General features: G+C 37.6%; 1 protein-coding gene across 1 annotated transcript in view; it reads left to right on the top strand.

Moving 5' to 3' along the window:
• LOC140519349 (liver carboxylesterase 1-like) overlaps positions 1 to 21,518 on the top strand; it is a 44,887-nt gene that overhangs the window by 7,730 nt on the left and 15,639 nt on the right. Inside the window, exons 4-8 of the mRNA XM_072632255.1 lie at positions 1,990 to 2,123; positions 8,094 to 8,247; positions 10,125 to 10,229; positions 11,866 to 11,970; positions 13,431 to 13,469. Of these exons, the coding sequence (XP_072488356.1) occupies positions 1,990 to 2,123; positions 8,094 to 8,247; positions 10,125 to 10,229; positions 11,866 to 11,970; positions 13,431 to 13,469 (537 nt within the window). The remainder of the gene's footprint in view (positions 1 to 1,989; positions 2,124 to 8,093; positions 8,248 to 10,124; positions 10,230 to 11,865; positions 11,971 to 13,430; positions 13,470 to 21,518) is intronic.

Here is a 21,518-nt window from a genome sequence, read left to right as displayed (position 1 = left end):
TCCTTTATGATTTCTCTTTCATGTTTTCATTTTAAGACTTTTCTGGATTCTTATGCATGAAAATCAATGTTTTTTTTCTTTCCAACTCTGATATTTTCGTAAGAAATGCTTTAATGTCATTTATTTCATTAAAGTCAATTTTTGCCCTCTAAGGTTAGATTCCATTTAACTGAATAGATTATTCTTGGTTGTAATCCTAGCTCCTTTGCCTTCTGGAATTTTGTACTCTAAGCCCTCTACTTCTTTATTGTGGTAGCTGCTAAATCATGCATGACCCTGATTGTGGTTCCATGGTATTTGAGAGATTTCATTCCCTCCGCTTTTATTATTTCCTTCTTAATTTGGGAGCCCTAGAATTTGGTGACAATATTCTTTCCAGCTTTCAAAAAGTCCAATAAATTTTCTCTCTCTTCCATCAATTTTCCAAGTCAGTCGTTTTTCCAATAATATATTGTACATTGTATTCATTTTTTCCTTATGTTGGCATGGTTTTATTATTTGTTATAACTCTTGGAGTTGTTAGATTCCACTTGAACACTTCCAACTTTTAAGGAATTATTTCCTTCAGTGAGATTTTGTACTGTTTTTCCTTTTGGATAATTCTGCTTTTTAAGAAGTTATTTTCATCAATGAAATTCTATACATCTTTTATCAAACAATTAATTTCTTTTCATAATTTCTTCATTTTCCTTTTGCTTAATATTTAAAAATCATTCTTTTTGATCCCTTTTATTGCTTTGCTTAGCTTGTATAGGAATTCCTGTTGGATTTTTGTTCAATCTATATTTTTCTTTGATCCTTTACTTCTAGATGTTTTCATGTTGTTCTCTTTCTCCAAATATGTGTCTTGAGTTTCATGGCCACCACAGCAGCTTTTTATGGTTAGATTTCTTTTGTTTTTTACTCATCTTCCTAGCTTATTTTTTTTAACTTAAAACTTTATGTTAGGTTTGGACTTTACTCACCTGGATGGATGGGTGTGCAATCCCTGCCCTAAGCTTCTGGCTATTTTTACCCTGTTCAGGGGAGGTGAGGAGTCTCTAAAAGAGTCTGGTTTCTTCCAACTTGGTGAGATCTGAGGAGACCTGGGAAGAGATGTGGTCACTGCTCTACTGTTCTGTGCTCTGGTCCTTCCCTAGATAGGGTCCTGACTCTCTTGCAACCAGACACACTCCTTTAAGCCTTGGAATTGTGATTCAGAACTGATAATGAGCAATAGAATTGTGAAACAATGTCCAGACCTGCACCCAGTGCAACATAGGAGCCTTTTGTATTTTCCTTTTCACTAATTTCTCTGTCTCTTTACCATTTCTGAGTGGTAAGAGTTTCCCAAACTGCTGCTGTAATCATTGCTATAGCTTCCAAGCCCTGACTTGGTTGTTATACTGTACTCTGGCAAGCCCTACCTCTGTATCATAGACCTCTTTTTCTGTCCTTCTAAATTATCTGGGGCTAGAAAAATTCTTCAGCAAGCCCAATATTTTGTTTCCTAAGTCACTCCAGAATTCAAATTGATAGTTAATTTTAAAATTGTTTGGAAGGAAATGTTGGAAAAGTTTGGCTGGAATGCTGCATCAGCACCATTACCTTGGTTGTCTCTTTTAACTTTTAAGAATTTTGCCATTATTAAGGCAGACTGAAGGAGTTAAACTCTGTCAGAGGAAACTCAGAGTCATAAAATCAGAACTAGAAAGAACCTTAAAAATTATCTAGTCCAAACCCTTTGTTTTAGATAGGTAGACAATCTCTCTAAAAATAGGAGGGAGTTTTCTCAATTCACATGGCAAATTAGTGGTAAAGCCCAGATTAGAATTCAGCTCTTCTGGCCTCTTGTCCAGTTCCCATTTCATTACACCCTATGATTTCTCTAGAGATATCTGCAATGGATAACTTCAACCACTTGGACTACGTAGTTTGAACATGTATCTTCTGTGCTTCTTTTTAATTCAGGAGTGCTATGACCAATAAGATTTTTGTTTCACTCCCCAGGTAATGGTGTGGATCCATGGAGGGGGCTTATTGATGGGTGATGCTTCAACTTTGAATGGGTCATACCTCTCAGCTGTTGAGAATGTTGTTGTGGTGGCCATTCAGTACCGACTGGGAATTTTTGGATTCTATAGGTAAGAGCTGGTGGATGAGAACTTAGTTAATAAAAAGTAGTTCATGGTGCTTCTAACTCCGACATTTCATAATTTTGTGGAACCTTTTGTAAGAGTTTCTAAAATCACACATTTAATTATCTGACCTAAGCAGACAACATTTTTTTTCCTTTAGCATATGTGTGGATTACAATGACCTTTTTTCCATAATGTAGTCTCTTTGGGCTCAAAAATTGTGGAAAATATGGTGTCTAGTGGACTTTGAGCACATTACAAATAGAGCCAATATTGTTGTGAGCCTACAGTGAACCATCTTTAGCTAGGGGTTATAAGTTTCTTTCAGTCTAATTCAGTAAACATGGATTGAATACCTGCTATGCATTGTCTTATTTAGTGAATATTTGTTGAGTATCTCCTATGTGCAAATTATTCAGTTGAGTGGAGCATTTATGAAGTGTATAATATGTACTTCATTCAGCATTTAGGGTTAGAATGCAAGGATATATTTTATGTACATCTTGCCTTTAAACAACTTACAGTCTAATTGGGGTGATAGAATTCTAATAAAGCTGCCCCTATCCACAATATTCTAACTTCCTTATAGGCCCCACTGAATAGCAGTCTCATTGCACCTATCTAGCCACTCAATTCCCTCTTACCCCCCCCCCCACACTCAATATCCTAACTTCTTCATGTATGCCTCACTGCTCACTAGAACCCATATTTCTCACAGAAATAGCAGGCAGGTCCATGTGATGAGATCCCAGTCACTGCCTCTAGCTAGCCACTGCCCCCAGACCCATTTCTCATATTTCCCACAGAAACAGCAGGTGTGCCCATGCACTGAACAACAACCATATCCATCTAGTCTTAAATAGAACCAAAATATTCAACCAATCAGAAAGCAGCACTACCAGGATGCCTGAGCAGGATGTGGCCCTGAAAATAATAGAAGGGACTTTCCTTAAGCAGTCACTTGAAAAGTAATTAATAGTAAAAAACTGACCTAGAGTGAATTTATTACATATAGAGGCTTATTATATTATCATTATCATATATGCATACTCTTCAAAATTACCTAATCCCTTAACAAACTCCTCCTGTCTTTTTAATATTTATAATGTCTGTTTTATAATTGCATCTTTACCCTATAAAAATACATCTTGCATTCTCTGTTGTTGCTGGTTCCTCTTGGAACTTAGTCCACTTCATGAGAGGCGTCAATCTCAATAAATGCCTATACTTGGATTGGAGGTGGTATGACTGAATTCTTTGAGACAGTTCCACCACAACACATCATGAAGCCTCAACAGTTTTTGTCATCCCTGGGTGGGCAGTGTCTGATCCAGACATCCCCCTTCATGTGGAACAGAGTCTCTGATTCAGACCCCCTCCAATCCAAAGGTAAGCCTATCTTTTTCTGTTCTCTTATCTGGGAGGTCCTTCAAGCATCTAGCAATGTTTAACTAGATTGTTTGGGCCCTAGTGCCCAAGGACTTTGTGCCAGCAAATTCCCTCTAGAAAGAGGATGCTCTGTTTGAGAATTTCACATTTTTTTTTTCTTTATCCTTCAGTGAGACACCACTGAAGAGGTGAATGTGGCTATGGAGGCGGGGTTCCTTAGGCTTATTGACATTCAGTCCCATCTCCCATCTCATAGTCCTACTAAGCTGTAATGTCTCCTATTCACTCTAAAATATGGAAGACCAAGAAAAATTTTCACTGCCTGTGCTTTCTGTTTGTGTCTGTCTGCTCTGAGTCTGTGTCAAAATCTCTAAGTCAGCCATCTTGTAAAATTAAAAATGCAACAAAGTCTCTAGTAGTTTCTACAAGGGTAAGAAGAGTTCAAGTGTAAGCCTAACATTAAAAAAGCATTTCACTCAGGGGCTAATCTGTCAGTTTGGAGAAGGTTATCACCAGGAAAGTTTGTAGTATATGTATGCTTCGGTGGGAGGGGGGAGGAGGAGAAAGCATTGTGACTCACGTTGACAGAGAAAGTATCCACACCTTTCAAAATCATAACTTTTTTGAAATGTAGGTACATTGATGTATTGCCTACTTTGTACTCCAGGTTCAATGTAGGAATAGATGGTGCCATGAAAACAATGTGCTGGATTTGAGGTCAGAGGACATGGACTAATATTCTAGCTCTCAAATTGCTTTCTGATTAACTTTGGACAACTTAGTGCATCTTTCTGGTCCTCAGTTCCTTCAGCTTCAAAGAGAAGGGGTTGTATTGCACAGTCTCTGAGGTTCATCTACCTCTAAATGAATGATCTGATTATTCTATTCTATGGGTCTCTGTCTCCTTAAGACCATACCTCAGGAGCCTCCACTGAAATATTTTAATTTACCAGTTAGTCAGACTACAGAAATTTGTTGAAAGCAATGACATTTAATGAACATAGTAACAAAAACAGTAATAAGACATTGCCATTTCCCATAAACCTGTGCACCCTTTCCCACAAATACACATAATAAAGAGGAAGAATTGATATTTCTCACTGTGTCTTTGTATAGACTTTTCCCTATGCTTAGAACATACTATCTCCTCATTAACATCTTTCCCAACTCTTCCTTCAAAGCTCATTGCAAGCACCACCTGTGATATGAAACCTTTTCTAAGACTTCACATGCTATGGCCTCCTCAGTCCTCTAAAATAGCCTTTATTTACTTTCTGCATATTTTCTGTTAATTCTTCCTGTACATACTATTTCCCTTAGCAAAATATGATCTCTTTGAGGACATGGATTACATGGATTTCATTCTCGTATTCTCAGTGCTTGATATATAGTAAACACTTTAAAATATTTGTTGATTGACTAGTTGTCAAATCACTACTAAATGCTACATTATTTCTTCTGGGTGAGGTCTACACTCTTTTTACTAGACATAACAGTATTTCTGCCATATATTTCCACTCTTTGTGATTGTTGAGCTCTATCCTAATACCATATGCTGGACTTTATCTTTTCAGTGTCATCTGCTAGACTCTTTGGTCTTATCTACTGATTCAATGGCTAGCAAGCTTGTCTTTTACGGTTATTGGTTCAACCTCTTTAATTGCAAAGGTACTGAATCTAGAAGCCAACACATCTAGCCAGGCAACCAACAAAATCCAGTAGAAAATGTACAGATTAAGATTAATTTGTTATTTATGAATCATGGTGTCAACTGTTCCTTTTTCCTGGGACAAATTTATAGATCATAATCTTAGACAATATGTGAGTAAGTTAGAAACTTCCTTTTAATTTCTATTATGTCTTAGGTTGGGATACTGTATCCCCAAATCCTATTTCAGGAAATCTACCAAAAATAATGCCACAGAAACTATATAGAAACTAGATGGATAAAACCTCTATTCTTCCCAAGATATGAATTGATTGAGAAGACATACAAATGAAGTTAGGTCAAAATGCACAGCTAAATGAAGCAATTGAGCCGTACTCCTCCCTTTGCTAAACATATTTTCTGGGGAAAAGGAGTGGGCAGAATTGATCCTCTTTTGTTTACCTCTGCCCAGTAGAAAAATGATATCTTTGTAAGTTGAGCATTATTGATAAAACATTTTATGCCAAGTACCAAATGAATATCACAGGTGCTAAGTATTCTTAATTCTTGCAGTTCAGAGGAGGGAGCAATTATAATTGATTTAAGTCACATTCAAACTTCTTGGAGAAGATAAGAGGGGAACTGAGTCAATTGAATAGGCAGATAGTATAGAAAGGAGTTCATGAAAATAAGGCATAAGCAGGGTCAACAAGAAGATGGCATCAAAGAAATAGGGATTTTCCCCAAAGTCTTTTTGGGATGGAGGTCAATAATACTGATCAAGTCGACTGAGGGATTGGTGGGGCCATGGAGGTAATAGAATAAAGTTATAAGACCTGACTCCTACTCTCATCAAATTATATTTAAAAGAGAAAACAAGACCCACACAACAATTGTGAGATGCTAAGTTGACTAATATTTAAGTGCAGAGTGTTCAGAGTGCTTGACCTGGAGTCAAGAAGAGCCATCTTTGGGAGGTGGAGCCAAGATGGTGGAGTGAAAGCAACAACTCACCTAAGCTCCTGGTCAAACTCCTCTGGATATCTCTGAAAGGAGAATCTGACCAAACTTTGGAGGTGTGGAATCCAGTGGGTGACAGACTTTGACAGATTCGGAGCCCAGGTTGGACTGGAAGGTCCACGGGAAGGATCTGTTCCACGGGGGTAAGCCCCCAGCGCACAGCACAGAGCAGTCAGTGCAGCAGGGCAGAAGGGACCTGAGAAGCCTGAGAGTGGCGGGCGAAACCAGCGGAGCAGGAGACAAGCCAAACAGAGCTGGTGAGAGCCGCTGAGTGCCAGATATCTGGGCAGCAGCCCTTGAAACCTTCAGCCTGAAGACTAAACTTCGGTAAGTCACCTACTTGAACTTCCGGGAGCTAGGATGGCGGAGTGATCAGTAAATGCTCTCTCCTCCCCCCTGATGACCGTGAAAGAGCCATAAAACTCTTCCCCAGATAAATCCTGGATCAGCGGGAACAGCAGAAGGGGGCGGGTGGTCTCATAACACCAGAGGCTAGAAAAATAGCAAAGGGGGATTCTTCCTACTGTGGCGGAGGCGATCTGGAAGGACAGATGACCCAGGGCAGAGAAAATTCGCACTGAGACCCAGGCAAGCCTCAGCTCCGGGAGACGAGCCCCAGGAGGGGCGGGAACACGCATTAGCTTCTAGGCGTGCCCTAGCCCTTCAGGGGAAAAGGGAAGACAAAAGGGAAGCTGGGATCACTATCCCCTGACCTTGCCTTTGCCTCACGTCAGCTGAGGAGATCTCCTGAGACCAGACCACCCCTCCCACACACCTAACAAGCTAACCCCAGGGTTGATCTGGGAAACAAAAAAAAAAAAAAAGCCTGCTTTTAGCCTACATCAGCTCAACTTAAAGATCTGTACCTTCTGACTGAAAGAACCAGAAGCTACAACACTCAAACAACATCATGAATCTGAAAAAGCAGACGAAAAGTGAAAAAACCATAGAATCTTTCTATGGGGATAAGGACCAAAACACAAACACCAAAGAGGTCAGAGCTGAGACTGTACTTCCATCTGAAACCTCAGATGGGACTATGAATTTCTCGCAAGCACAACTAGATTACCTGGAACATCTGAAGAAGGATATAAAAGAAAAACTGGCCAATGATTTTAAAATTATAAAAAAAGAATTCACTGATGAGAACATCACTCTGAAAAAGAAAATTGAACAAATGGAAAAGGAAGTTCAAAAATTAACTGGAGAGAATAATTCCCTAAAAGGAAGAGTTAATCAAACGGAAAAGGAAACCCAAAACCTAATTGGGAAAATTGATCAGATGGAAAAGGAAACCCAAAACCTAACTGGGAAAATTGGTCGAATGGAAAAAGAAGTACAAAGAAGAGCCATCTTCCTGTGATAAAGTCTGTCCTCAGACACTTAATTGCTGTTTGACTCAGGTCAAGTCACTCAGTTCTGTTTGCTTCAATTTCTTTATCTGTAAAATAATGGTCTAGAGAAGGAATGACAAACCACTCTTTGTCAAGAAAATCCCAAATGTGGCCATGAAAAGTCAAACATGACTGAAATGACTGAACAATACCACCAAAAAAATTGACTAGATACTGGAGTTTGGAAGCTTAACATTATTCCACATTTCCATAACATCACTTGTTCCTAAAGTAATTGCTGTACTTTATACCTCTTATAAGATTTTAGCCTAACAACAACCAGATGTGGAAAGTGCTGTTGATATCTCCATTTTGTTAATTAGGAAACTGTCTGAGAAAGACTAAATGACTTATTCCTGGTCATAAATTATGCTGATTATGCCACATTTGAATCTGGGTATCTCTTAAATATTAGTCAGCCTTTCTACTATATCATAATTCCTCCTTATTCCTTCCCTGCTACTATTATACTAATAGCTACTTCCTTTCTAACCATCCATCTTCCTCCTCTTTTCTTCTTTGCAGCACTGGAGATGAACATGCCCGAGGGAACTGGGGTTACTTAGACCAAGTGGCTGCACTCCAATGGGTTCAGAAGAACATTGTCAACTTTGGAGGAGACCCGAATTTGGTGACCATCTTTGGTGTGTCAGCAGGAGGTATCAGTGTTTCAGCACTGGTAAGCTTTCAGCATGCCCTGCTTGAATTCATGACTCTTCCACCAATGTTTGTTGTCACAGAATGTGAGTCCCAACCATGTGTAAATGCTGTTGGTATTAACTGCTAACTGCTTTGATTCTTCCACAGAACCATGTATGATTCTAGGCAGTGAATTTCTTTACTAACCAGGTAATAAAGTAGAGAGGATGAGAATATAGTGCTGGCCATGCCCAAAGACTAATTGTGGAAGTATAATGGTGAAGTTATGTGAAAAGGAAAGATTCAGTTTTATAATGTGCAAATTCTTTTACAATAATGATAATAATAATAATAATTTACATTTACAAAGTACTTAAAATCACTTTCCTCATAACAACTCTATAAGTTAGGTAATAAAGGCATTGTTTTCCATAGTTCTTCAGATCAGAAAACTGAATTTTTGTTCAACAGCCTATGATGTGAGCTATAATAAATGGACTTCTCTGTGCCTTAGTCCCCCAAAGGGCCTGTTCACTTTTTCTGTCAATTAATCTCTGTTATTTATAAATAATATATTGTGTCTAGTTTGACAGTCTGTATCCTTTGCAAATGACAAATATATTACATAATTACTATTCCACACAGGAAGGGAACCAGCACGTGCCAAATCTTAAAAATAACTAATTCTGGTACAGTACCTAATTATGATTTCTATCATATTCCCAATTTACTGTCCTTCACATTGTCCATCCTACTACTGAGAAACCTATCTCTTTTAAAAGTTTGTACTGGGCCTAATTGATGAGTTATCTCCACATACACTGTTAGTGTGACATGCTCACCCCTATGTCATCTCTGTCTGTCATTTTTATAGATGTTTGGAGCATAATGAACAATGCTTCTCCTCCGTTTGGGTAGCAACTGCCCATCATTATCAGCATCTCACTTAGAGAAAGGAGAGAGAGAGAGAGAGAGAGAGAGAGAGAGAGAGAGAGAGAGAGAGAGAGAGAGAGAGAGAGAGAGAGAAGCCTTTGGAAATAAGTCTTGTGGGGAAAAATCCTAGCATAATCATTCATCCTACCAATAGTTATTAAGTTTGGGGACCATCTCCACTTGTCGAGATCTATATCTTGTCACTGGCCTCAGATGGATCTGGAGGAGAAAGTGAGGATGGTGACCTTGCACAACCATCTCTCACTTACATCCAATTCACTTACAAGTCATGGAATCATCTTCTTGATGTCATGGTCATTTGAGAATGAAGGGCAAACAATTTATTAAGTTAGAACTATTCACAAGACATTGTTCCAGTGCTAGGCACTGGGAATATAAAGACAAAAAGAAAATCCCTGCCTGTAAGATGCTTCTATACTACTAGAAAGAAATAAAAGATACACATCTAATTGACAGTCTGCACCTAGGAGACCCTCCACTTCTTTGGGTAGGGGAGCTCTACAGAAATGAGACAGGAAGGAATTCATTTAAGCAGTGATGACCAAGAGGAGGAATTTTGTTTTCTGGCATCTTCCAACTTAAACTTTTTGGGGAAGTGGTCATGTGCTCAGTAGTTTAAGGAACTCATCATGAGTAAACGCTCTCTTTAAAAGCAAATCAAGAAGAGTTATTAAGAAATTGCCAGTCATCCAAGGTTATACAGCCAGTATGTGCCAGTGATAAGGACTTAAACTCAGGTTTCCGAATTTCAAGTCTGTCCCTCTATCCATACCACAACTGGTCCTGTTGTTTCCATTTTGACTACTTCTTTTGTAGCAGGGTGCTAAGACCCAGTTTTTATCTTGGTGATGGAGTATTGTCAGCAACCTACCAATGTTCTGTGGCAAAGCTATGATTTTTCTACTGTAGTTATAATTCTAATCCTAAATCATAATCTAAATCCCCCTGTTTCTCCCTCTTTAGGTTCTTTCTCCTTTGACGACGAATCTCTTCCACCGAGCCATTTCCCAGAGTGGTGTTGCTCTTATGGAATGCCTATTCAGTTCTAACATCAAACCCACAGCTGAGGTAGGCTTTTAATATTATGACTCTCCAAAACTTGACTCCATTTATAGACTTACAGGATTTAGAGCTATAAGGAATGTTAGAAATAATTTAAGGATGCCCTCTCTTCTCTGCATAAAGAAGTGACTTGTTGCAGGAAAGTTTTTGCTAATTAATTATTTTTAAATTATCAAGAATTTATTTTTATTGTCCAATTCACTTCCCCCACTAGAAAAGAAAAAGAAAAACAAAGTCTTATAACAAACATGCACAGTTAAGCAAAAATTCCAAGAATGGCTAAGTTAAAAATGTTTGTCTTTTTTTGTGCATATTAGTCCATCATGTCTCTCTCACGAGTTAGGCAACATTCTTCAATCAGTCATTTGGAATCATTACTCATCATTTTGTTCACCTGAATTCTTAAATCCTTCAAAATTATTTGCCTCAAACATTCTGCTGTATTGTACATATTTTTCTCCTAGTCCATCTCACTTTATGTTGTGCTCAGTTCACAGATTTCTTTGAAATCATCCCCTTCATCATTTCCTGCAGCACGATAGTATTTGACTATATTCATATATCATAATTTGTCAGGTCTTCCCTTTTAAATGTCTTTACCAAAAGCTTATATATACACATATATTTCAATATATAGGTCTATATCTATACACTCTTTTTTTTTGAGTGGGGGACTTTGGGTGTATAGGTCTAGATTTAGGGTAGATTTGGGAGTAGATAGGGGGATTTGGGTAGATAGGTCTAGGTCAAAGGGTATGTCTAGTTTACTAACATTATAGCAATAGGCTCAAACAACTTCCTAGAGTGACTAGACCATTTAACAGTAGCATCAATATGTATCAGTATCCTGCAATTTTTCTAGCTTTTGTAATTTTACATTTTTTTGTTAATTTCACCAGTCTTATGATTGACTTCAGAGATGTTTGCTTTTTCATTTTTCTAATTATTGGTGATTTCAAATTTTTTTTAATGCATTTTATAGCTTGGATGTTTTTTACTTGAGAACCAACTTTTCACATATTTAATAGTTCATCAAATTTTTAATGATATGTTTTCTTACAAATTTGAATCAGTTACTTCTATCTTAGAAATGAAGCTTTTATCAGAGAAAGTTGCTACAAAGATTTTCTCTAGTTTGCCATTTGTCTTTTATTCTTAAGATGAATTGTGGTTTTTGAATTTTAAAAATATTCCTGTAATCAAAATCATTTATTTATTTTCTGTGATCTTCTCTGTTCCTGGTATGGCCATGAACTCTTTCCCTATTCATTGATCTAAAAGGATAATTTCCTTCTTGTCCTCTAATTTGTTTTTGGCGTGGTCTTTTAGAAGCAGATCATGAATCCATTTAGAATTTATGTTGGTACATGAAATGAGGTCTAAACCAAGTTTCTGACATTCTGTTTTCTATTGTTACTATTAGTTTTGCTAAAAAAGTAATTCCTTGTCCCAATAGTTGAGGTCTTTGGATTTATTGCTTCAGTGAGTAGTGCATCTAATCTGTTTCTATGATCCCAGATCACACAGGATGGGACAGGGCTATTTGAATCTCACTCCTCTGGCTTCCATTCTGAAACTTTTCCCAATGTACCATGTCACACATTCAGGAATATAAGGTTTTCCCTGTTAATTTTTGTTGCAGAAAATTGCAACCTTTGCTGGGTGTAAAACAACTACTTCAGCCAGCATGGTTCACTGTATGCGGCAGAAGACAGAAGAAGAGATCTTGAACACAACTCAAAAGATGGTAGGTGATCTTAGAGTTCTGACTCCTTATCCCTGTAATAAAATTCATTTTATATGATCGCTTCAGACCCTCAAGTTTCCCTAGGCACTTTGGGTGATCTGTCAGGTATGAGAAACACTGACCTGCAGAATTGCAGATCAGTGAGTTGGGAAGGAACATTTATTTTACCCACTAACCTAATAGGCAATTTTTATACCTTGCTTTAGGCAAGGCAAAATGTTTCCTTGAGCACTGCTTTGGGGATGCCTTAGTTTGAGTTGGGGTGTGTAAGGAATAAAGGTTGGTATTGGTGAGAAGGCCAAGGAGGAGCTCACAGGGAACTTATAAAAAAAAAAACTAAGCATTACATTAATTATTTTTGTTAATTCACCACTCTTCAATCATCCCTCTTGTCCTGAAGGATACAAGTATTGATAGCATTCTCTACAGAGTTTTGGTTTCCCCTCATTTTCCCATCTTATTAACAGCTCTGACTTTCACAAAGGTCCTCCCAATTCACCTTGTTTGATTTGAAAATCATCCAAATCATGATCTAGTAAAGGGCTTTCAGGGTCTCATTTCTGATGTTCACCTGCCTGTACACAACAGGCTGAACCGGAAGAACTCTTGATGTCTCTCCTTATGTTATGATATCATAGATCCAGTATTTCTTGGAAGCTAATCTTGTAGAGAAGACTAAAGTGTCTAGGCAGAAGTTGGTAGGGGTGGAGTTGGGGAAGTTGGGGAGATGTTCCTTGAAACTACAGGGAAATTGATGTATGTTTTTGCTTTGACTGAAGAGAGGAAGCATCATAACAGACAATCTTAGAGTTATCTACCATTTTTGGTGAGGGCAATCTAAGGCCTAAGATAGTTTCCAAATGTGCAAAACAAAATGCGGCCTTGGGATAATTATTTAGATCTTTGTTGGACCAAGAACTATTTGTGTGATTCTTATAATTTATTTCTCTGTACACACGAACCCAGTTTGTTAGGTACTAGAAGTTAATTTTTGGAGAATTCAATCATTCTGTAAATTTAGAACAAGGGCCTAGCCTTTCAGAAGTGGTCAAAATGCTATGTGGTGATTATAGGACTGTTTATGTATGGAGTTTAAGATTAGATTACACTTGTTCAAAATTTGGGCAAAGGGTCCTGTTTTCTTTTAGTAGGCCTATATGATTCTTCAGATTTTTCTTGTAGAGATCTAGCTTGAGGGAAGAGTAAGTAACAGGAAAGACTTCTAGGTCCTCAGATGCTTGCTCCAAGTTGGAATTCTAAGAGACTTTGTGTCTTTCTTAATGGGTCCAATAGCCTGACTTTACTCAAGGTGTGAAGGGCAGGGACCAGAAGTTCTGGACACTTCATTCCTGAACATAATTTTGACAAAGCATGAGAAAGAACTTGATGTGTGAAGCAGCAAGATAAGCACTTTCTGGGAATTTTTTTTCACTTACACATCTTTTTTTCTTTCTTCACAGGAACTAATCACCATGGATTTTGTGGGAGACCCCACACAGGTTAGACATCCTTGTTTCTTAATTATTTGAGTTTGGATTTCTTTAAGCTCCAGTTAAACACAAAGAAGGCAACCCTACTTGAATGGAATCATTTCAGTCCTACACCCCTGAGGATCAGTCTGCCCCATTCTCAGGCTACTAACAGTTTAATATTCCACAATAATCACTAATAACAATGCATCTTCAAGGGGCCAAGGTTGTTCTTTGTCCCTTTCAGAGCAGCCCTCCAGGGAAACACCTGACCTGGGCTCAAAATTAATTCAGAAGCTGTAAGAGAGATTGTCAAGGCTCCAGGCAAGGAAGACTATGATCACTAATACCAACCACCTGTCATGTACCCAATGAGGATAATGCCTGTAACTGTTAGTGGAAGTCTATGCTTTGAGATAATTATTAAGTAAAAAATGTTAGGGGGTTAGATGACCCATTTGAGATTAAAATCTTTTCCTACTCAGTTCTTTAATTAATAAACTTTCTCTCTATGCGCTTATCTTCAATCATTCTCAATATAAAGATGTTCCCCATTGCAATATTTAAGAAATTTTAGGGCCATGTTTTTTATTCAAATTGTCCCTTAAATCCCACATCCTCCAAGAAATCCTCTTGGACTAATCAAGAGAAAACAGTAATTTCCCTCAAACTCTACTGTCTCTAAGTTTGAACTTTAGACACTTTCCAGACTTCACCCCATTCAGAAAGCCCTGCTTTATACATATAAATGTTCCCTCTTTTCTCAGTTGGAATATTTCTAAATTTTCATTTTTTTTTTTATTATTAGCTTTCAACATTCACTTTTATAAGATTTTGAGTTCCAAATTCTCCCCCCCCCCATTTCTCCTCCGCTCTCTCCAAGATCACGTGCAATCTGATATAGGCTATACATGTACAATCTATTAAACATATTTCCACATTAGTTATGTTATGAAAGAAGAATCAGAAAAAAAGGGAAAACAATAAGAAAAAATAACAAAAACAGAAAAAGAGAAGATAGTATATTTGATCTGCATTCAAACTCTTTAGTACTTTTTTTTACTGTTTCAGAATTTTATTCAAAGATTTATTATTTTTGTCTAATAACCTGGTGGTAGTTTATTAATGGAATACTATTTTAAAATCATTTTTTCTATATCTTTTATATCAATTTATATATATACATACATATATACATATACATATATATATGTATATATGTATATACATATATATACATATATATATGTATATATATATATATATATATATATGTATATATATATATACACATATATATATACATGTAATTCACTTGTAAATCCATCTGGTCCTGGAGATTTTTTCCTAGGGAGTTCATTTATGGCTTGGTCAATTTCCTTTTCTGAGATGGGGTTATTTAAGCACTCAATTTCCTCTTCTGTTAATTTCAGCAATTTATATTTTTTAAAATAATCATTTATTTTAATTACGTTGTCGAATTTATGGGCATATAGTTGGGCAACATAATTTCCAATTGCTGTTTTAATTTCCTCCTTGCTCGGGGTCAGGGCCCGAGCCCCCTGGATCCCCCTGACCCACAGGCCTCTAATCTGTGGGCCCTGAAGGAAGGAGACTGGAGACAAGATTATCCAAGCAACAACTCTTTATTCAGCTGAGGGATAGGGTTTATAAAGGCTGTATCCACCAATCACATACATGATGAGCTCATCCCATTACTTCACCATCTCATGACTATTCCACATCCTTACACCTGCAGTAAGGAAGGAAGCTTATCTTGTTCCTGCAGCTAGTTCCTGGGTTCCCAGGCTCACTTGTAACTTTACTGTACAGGACATCAGTATCTGCAGGAACATCAGGTTCCAGGGTCACACAGAGCTTCTGCCAGGGTGTGCATCAGCACCGTTCCCACGGGAACAGGCTTTGCTTCTGACTTGCACCCCCTGGGACCCTCTCGGCACCTTACACCTCCTCATTGGAAGTTAGTTCACCCTTTTCATTTTTGATATTGGTAATTTGGTTTTCTTTTTTTAAAAATCAAATTGACCAAAGGTTTATCAATTTTATTGTATTTTTCATGAAACCAAATCTTAGTTTTACTTATTACTTCAATAGTTTTCTTAATTTCAGTTTTATTAATCTCTTCTTTGGTTTTCAGTATTTCTAATTTAGTATTTACTTGGCAATTTTCAATTTGTTCTTTTTCTAGTTTTTTTCCACTACTTCCCTAAATTCGTTGATCTCCTTTCTCTATTTTATTCATGTAGACATTCAAAGTTATAAAGGTTCCCCTAAGAACTGCTTTTGCAGTATCCCATAAGATTTGGTAGATTGTCTCATTATTGTCATTCTCTTGAATAAAGTTGTTGATTGTTTCTATGATTTGTTGTTTAACCCATTCATTGTTTAGGATTAGATTATTCTACTGTTTAGCAAATTGTTTTCTTCAGTTAACTTTTGCATCTCTTTTTGCATCTGTCCAATTTTCCCTTTTAAGCTGTTAATTTCTCCAGTTAGGTTTTGTACTTCCTTTTCCACTTGTCCAATTGTCATTTTAAATTCTTCTGTGATTTTTTTTTCATATTTTTAAAGTCATTGATCATTTTTTCTTCTATTTCTCTAATTTGGGCTTTAAAATCCTTCCTGAGCTCTTCCAAGAACGTTCTTTGTGCTTCAGACCAGTTCATATTTCCTTCTGAACTTTCAGACGGGAGTATAGTCTCAATGCTGGCTTCTTTAGTATTTGTGTTTTGGTCCTTGTCGTCACAGAAATATTCTACTCTCTTTTCTTTCCTGCTTTGCTTCTTACTCGTGGTGATGATAATCACCCTTTTCCTGTCTTTTATAGTAGGTGTCTGCATCTGGGGTGCATCAGAGAGCTCTGTCCCACAGTTCTTGTGCCTGAAACTTGAGGCATTGTGTGTTGTGACCTCTGGTTCTTTCAGCTAGAGAGTAAAATGATGCAGCTTACCTGGTGATGAGCTGGATGGCATTGGAAAGCAGAGCTAGGTGAGGTCTTTTTGGCTTTCCCTGCAGTTACCTTAGAGCTAGCTAGTTAAGTGTCGGTGAGGGGTGGTGCGGCCACAGTAGGTCTCCTCTGCTGAGCTGGAGCATAGGCAGACTCAGCAGTTGGAGATATCATCTGTGTTAAAGTGTTCCCAATTGCCCTGGGGTGCTGTGGCACTCCTGGGGTCCTGGTGTTGACAATTGCTGGCTTCACTTCCCTGGGGCTCAGGATCTTCTCCAGGTTTGTTGAGGTGGGGGTATCTGAGACTTCTCTGATCCTGCACTGGTCCCCTTCAGCCACAGCAAGAGGAACTCTCCTTAGCGATCTTTTTAGCCTGAAGGGCTAAGAGTCTATTTACCCCTTCTGCTGCTCCCACTGTGCCAGGGTTTATCCTGAGGAGATGTTCTCTGGGCTCATCAAAGTCAATAAGGAGAGGGAGATAGCAATTACTGATTATTCTGCCATCTTGGCTCCCAGCTGGGATTCTCATACATATTCCAGCAAATATTCTTCTTTTTATTTTCTATCCAACCTAAAGTCCTCTAAACAATGTAAATCATATCCTGATGAACCAAATATCCCTGGATACAGTGCTGGGACATCTGGTTTCATAGTCTAATACTCAATAGTTCGGGTTTTATGTTTTTGTTGTTTTCTAATTTGTAGATGTGTGGTCATCATTCAGGCTAGAGGTTTACTTACTCTCAATGGTCTATTATTCAAATTACATAAAGCAGTCAACAAATTGTTGATAACAGTGTTAGAACTTAACTTATATTTCAAAAATTAATTCATTCTTTCAATTAACCCAGACATTTGTGGATAATATGAAATATGATATACCCATTCCATATTGTTTAATATATCTCTTTATTTCATTACCTTTGAAATGTGACCCATTGTCACTTTGAATCTCCATTGGAGTTCCATAATATACCTTTATCATATTTAGAGTTTTACAGATGTTTTCTTTGGGTCACATTCTTATAGGGATGAGCCACTAGTACACCTGAATAGGTATCAACATAAGTACATATAAATTTGCATGCTTTATGTTAGGGTAAGGGTCCGAAATAATCTATTTGCCAAATTTATACTAGTACTTTTCTCCTTGCTATTTCTCCAGTTACATCCCAAGGAATGATTCCTTCCTTTTCCAACTGACATGTAACATTATTCTACTACTTGTTTTAAGAAAGAATGAGAGATATTAATACCTATTCTTATACCCACTGGTGTGTGACCTGGACCCTAAATGACTGGCTATTTGATGGGCCCACTTTGCTAGTACCAGATCATCAGTTTGTGTCAGAGTAGGGACAATACGTTGAATAGCAATCTTTGATAGTTGTCCAGCATGTGTATTGTACTCATGTTCTGGTATGATGAGGGCTACGTGAAAAACTGACAAATTAGTAACCTAAGACATGTCCCATAAGTCTTCCCATAATTCTTCACCCCAGACATGCTTGCCATGCATGTCTCAATTTTTAACTTTCCACATGGGCATCTATGTAGATAACCCATTAGCTATTGCTCATGAATCAGTGAATTATGACACTGTCCTCCTTATTCTGTTTTGATAGCTTGATGTACTGCCATAAGTTCAGCATATTGAATACTTCCACTTATCCCAATACTTTCCAAAGTCTTCCTAGTACACGGGTTATAGGCTTAGCTTTCTAATGTCTTTTGCGGTCTAAATATTTTGCTGTCCCATTAGTAAACCATGCATGTCTTGTTTGTTCTTCAGTCAATCCATCATATCCCTCATTATATTTTACCAAGTACTGTGCCACTTGCTGCTTTGGTTCAGGAGGTGTATCATTTCCCTCAGTATCTATGTTTGCTATAGATTCATATAAAGCAGAAACTCCACTATTGCCTATTTTAGATCTGTTTTGATTACACCATTTCCATTTAATTATGCTAGCTTCTTGTGCATGTCCATAAGTTGTAAGAAGCTAGACTACTCATCTCTCAGGTCATAACTGGGATTCCAAGCCTTAATATTACCTCATAGCTCAATGTCAGTTGTTAAGTCTCTAACAAAGTCCAATATGAAGCTAACAACTACTTTTCAAAAGGAGTATATTGAATTCCAGATGAAGGGAGTTTTTTAGACCAAAATCCTAAAGGTACATTTTGGCTTTGTTGTTTTTGCTATAAATTCCAGTTTGCATATTCATCCTATACAGCGACTTATAATTACACCAGGCCACTGTGCATAGGCTATAAATCTAAGGCCAATTGTATAGCAGTCTTTGCTTCTTCAAAAGCTTTACTCTACTCCAACCCCAATCAAATTCATATTTGATACTAGTAATTTTGTATAAGGGTTTCCAAATTTGTCCTAGATGTGGTATGTGATATATCAATATCTAAATGCTCCTATAAACTTTAGGGACTCTTTCTTATTGGTAGAAATAGGAAAATCCTGAATCTTTTGTTGGAATTGTGAAAGAAATTCTTTGTGGCCTGTTATTCTATTGTAATCCCCCAAATTTTACAGTTTTAACTGGACCTTGCATCTTTGCGGGGTTAATTACCCACAACTTGCTCTTCATATGTTCAGTTAAAAGCATCTAATTCTTCTCTACTTCTTTTACATTTTTCCCCTGTATAATAATATTATCTGTGTAGTATGTTAGCTGTATACCAGGTAACTCTAATTCATCCAAATGTTCAGCCACAATTCTATGACAAATAGTGGGACTATGCAGATATCCTTGTGGCAAGAGTGTAAAGTATATTGTCGGACCTGCGAAGTGAAAGCATATTGGTCCCATTGTTTACAGTCTATTGGTATAATAAAGAAAGCATTGGCTAAATCAATAACTGCATAACAAGTTCCATCATATTTCTGGATCCTTTCTATTAAGGTAATAGATCTAGAACAGCAGCAAACAAGAGAAAAGTCACCTTTTTCAATTGTCAATAATCCACTGTCTTTCTCCATGTCCCATCTAACTTTCATACTGGCTAGAAAGGATATTCCATTGAGTAATTTTAGGCACTACCACTTCTGCCTCAACATATTCCTTTATAGTTTTGGTAATTTCACGTTGTTTACCTGGCACACAATATTGATTTAAAGTAATTACTTCAGAGGGTTCAGGTAAAGTGATTGTGCATATTTTTACTTTACCTGCTAAAACTGTATTAATTCCCATTTTCCTTACTGCAAATTGGTATCTCCCTTGGGATAAATTCAAAGTCATACGTCTCAATATATCTACCCCAATGATGTACTCAGGAATACATACAATTACCACAGTATGTTCTTTCTTGAGTAATTGTCCATTTTTTTCTTGGTACATTTTGTATAGTTCATTAGTTGGAATATCATCTATGCATCCAAAATCTACCCCTGCTCTCAATAGAGCAGTAGGCAATTCTTTTCTTGTCAGTCCATTCTGACTTTGAATCCACTGGCTATTTACACTTATCTCTAGAAGAAATTTATCTTTTCCTCAGTCCCCTAAGTTACTTAACTGAGAAATCTTGTTTGCCACCTCTTAAAGAAGTACCCTTTCCCCCCAATTATTAGAGTAAAAATGAAATGCTTATCTGTGGGTCGAGCAGTCTTCACTATTATATCGCTATGGGAAACTGCTATAGTGGTATCATAGTATGAATCTGTGTTTCTTGTCTTTATGGCAGTCTTCATTACATCCTTCTTTAACTTTCTTATATAGTCCCTAAGTGAATGCCAGTGTCTATCTCCACTAAGTCATATAGAGTCAGTAGGATACTCATTACTTCATCCTTCTGCAGCCAGAGCTACAAGATTAGTTGTATTGTTACCTCCTTGCATATTGTAATCTCTAAAAGCTTACTGTATAAAAGGGTTCTGAACAATACAAATAAATTTCAAGCAATCTACATCTTCTATCAATAATCTTCTGGCCCCTCCATCACTGATTCTTACCAGCCAAGATATTAATGATTCTCCCATTCTTTGGGTGGACCAACTCAAAATATCTGTGACTTCCTGCTGAGTAAAATCCTCAGTTATCTCCCTAAACACTGTGTTTCCCTGGTGATTCTCCTGTTTCTGCTTTAGTACTGAGCATGCTTTTGCCTGAGAAGCTTCAACCTCTGGCATTGTTTCATCTCCTAACTCTGAATTCCTTACATTTTCCTCCCAAACACTCCCCTGGCAGTCATCACTGTGGCAACTAGGCTGCATTTGTATAAAGGTTGTATGCACACTTCTTTTGCCAGTCTTTTCTTCTTTTGACTTAAATTTGCAGCCTTTTCTTCCACCTGAGATCCCCCAGCTTGCTCTTTTAAAGATGAGCCTGAACACTGAGAATTCCATGCAAACTAGCTACCTCTTTTTCCACCTGAATTTTTTTCCTTCAGTGGCTTGTTTCCTCTTTCACGCACAATATAATAACCTGTTAATAAATTCCATCTTCTCCTGCATGCCCCTGCCAGTTCTTTCCTTGGTTTTATTGGTATTCCTTGCAAACACCTTTCCAGATCTCTAGGTTTCTCCTTCTGTTACCTTGGTCTCCAGTTTTCACAGGATCCAGTGCTTTTAGCCCATTCCCCTGCTAGGAAGGAATAAGGTAAAACCTCCAATCAGGAGAAAATTTCTTCCTCTAAAACTTCCAAAAAGAGATTTTATACCCTGTGGTCCTGTTCATGATGCCAAATTTATCACAAAGGCAATATTCACAACATCAAGGACAGCTATAAATAGGTCAGCATAGTTGTGAATTACAATATATCACACATTCTCCATATAGAAAGCAGAAGAAAAACATTTATTCAGGCACCAGAAAACCAAATCTATCATAGTAACCAAGAATGCAATACACATCAACACTGCAGGGGACAAAGCCACTCCCAGGACTTCCATCTCCCCCCCTCCTCCCTGTCAGGGTCTTCCCACAAACACTTACCAGCCTAGTTGTACCTACCTTCCTGCATCCTCTTTCCTCCACCCTAACCACTCTCACCAACTTCCTCCCAGTTCTGATCTACCCTTCCCATTCCACTCATTCAGCAAGTTCCTCCCATCACATGTGACTTGGGCTTACATATGAGTTAAGCAGGTCACA

Source organism: Notamacropus eugenii, chromosome 1 (genome assembly GCF_028372415.1).
Source record: "Notamacropus eugenii isolate mMacEug1 chromosome 1, mMacEug1.pri_v2, whole genome shotgun sequence".
Lineage (NCBI taxonomy): Eukaryota > Metazoa > Chordata > Mammalia > Diprotodontia > Macropodidae > Notamacropus > Notamacropus eugenii.
This window is presented reverse-complemented; position numbering and strand designations above follow the sequence as displayed.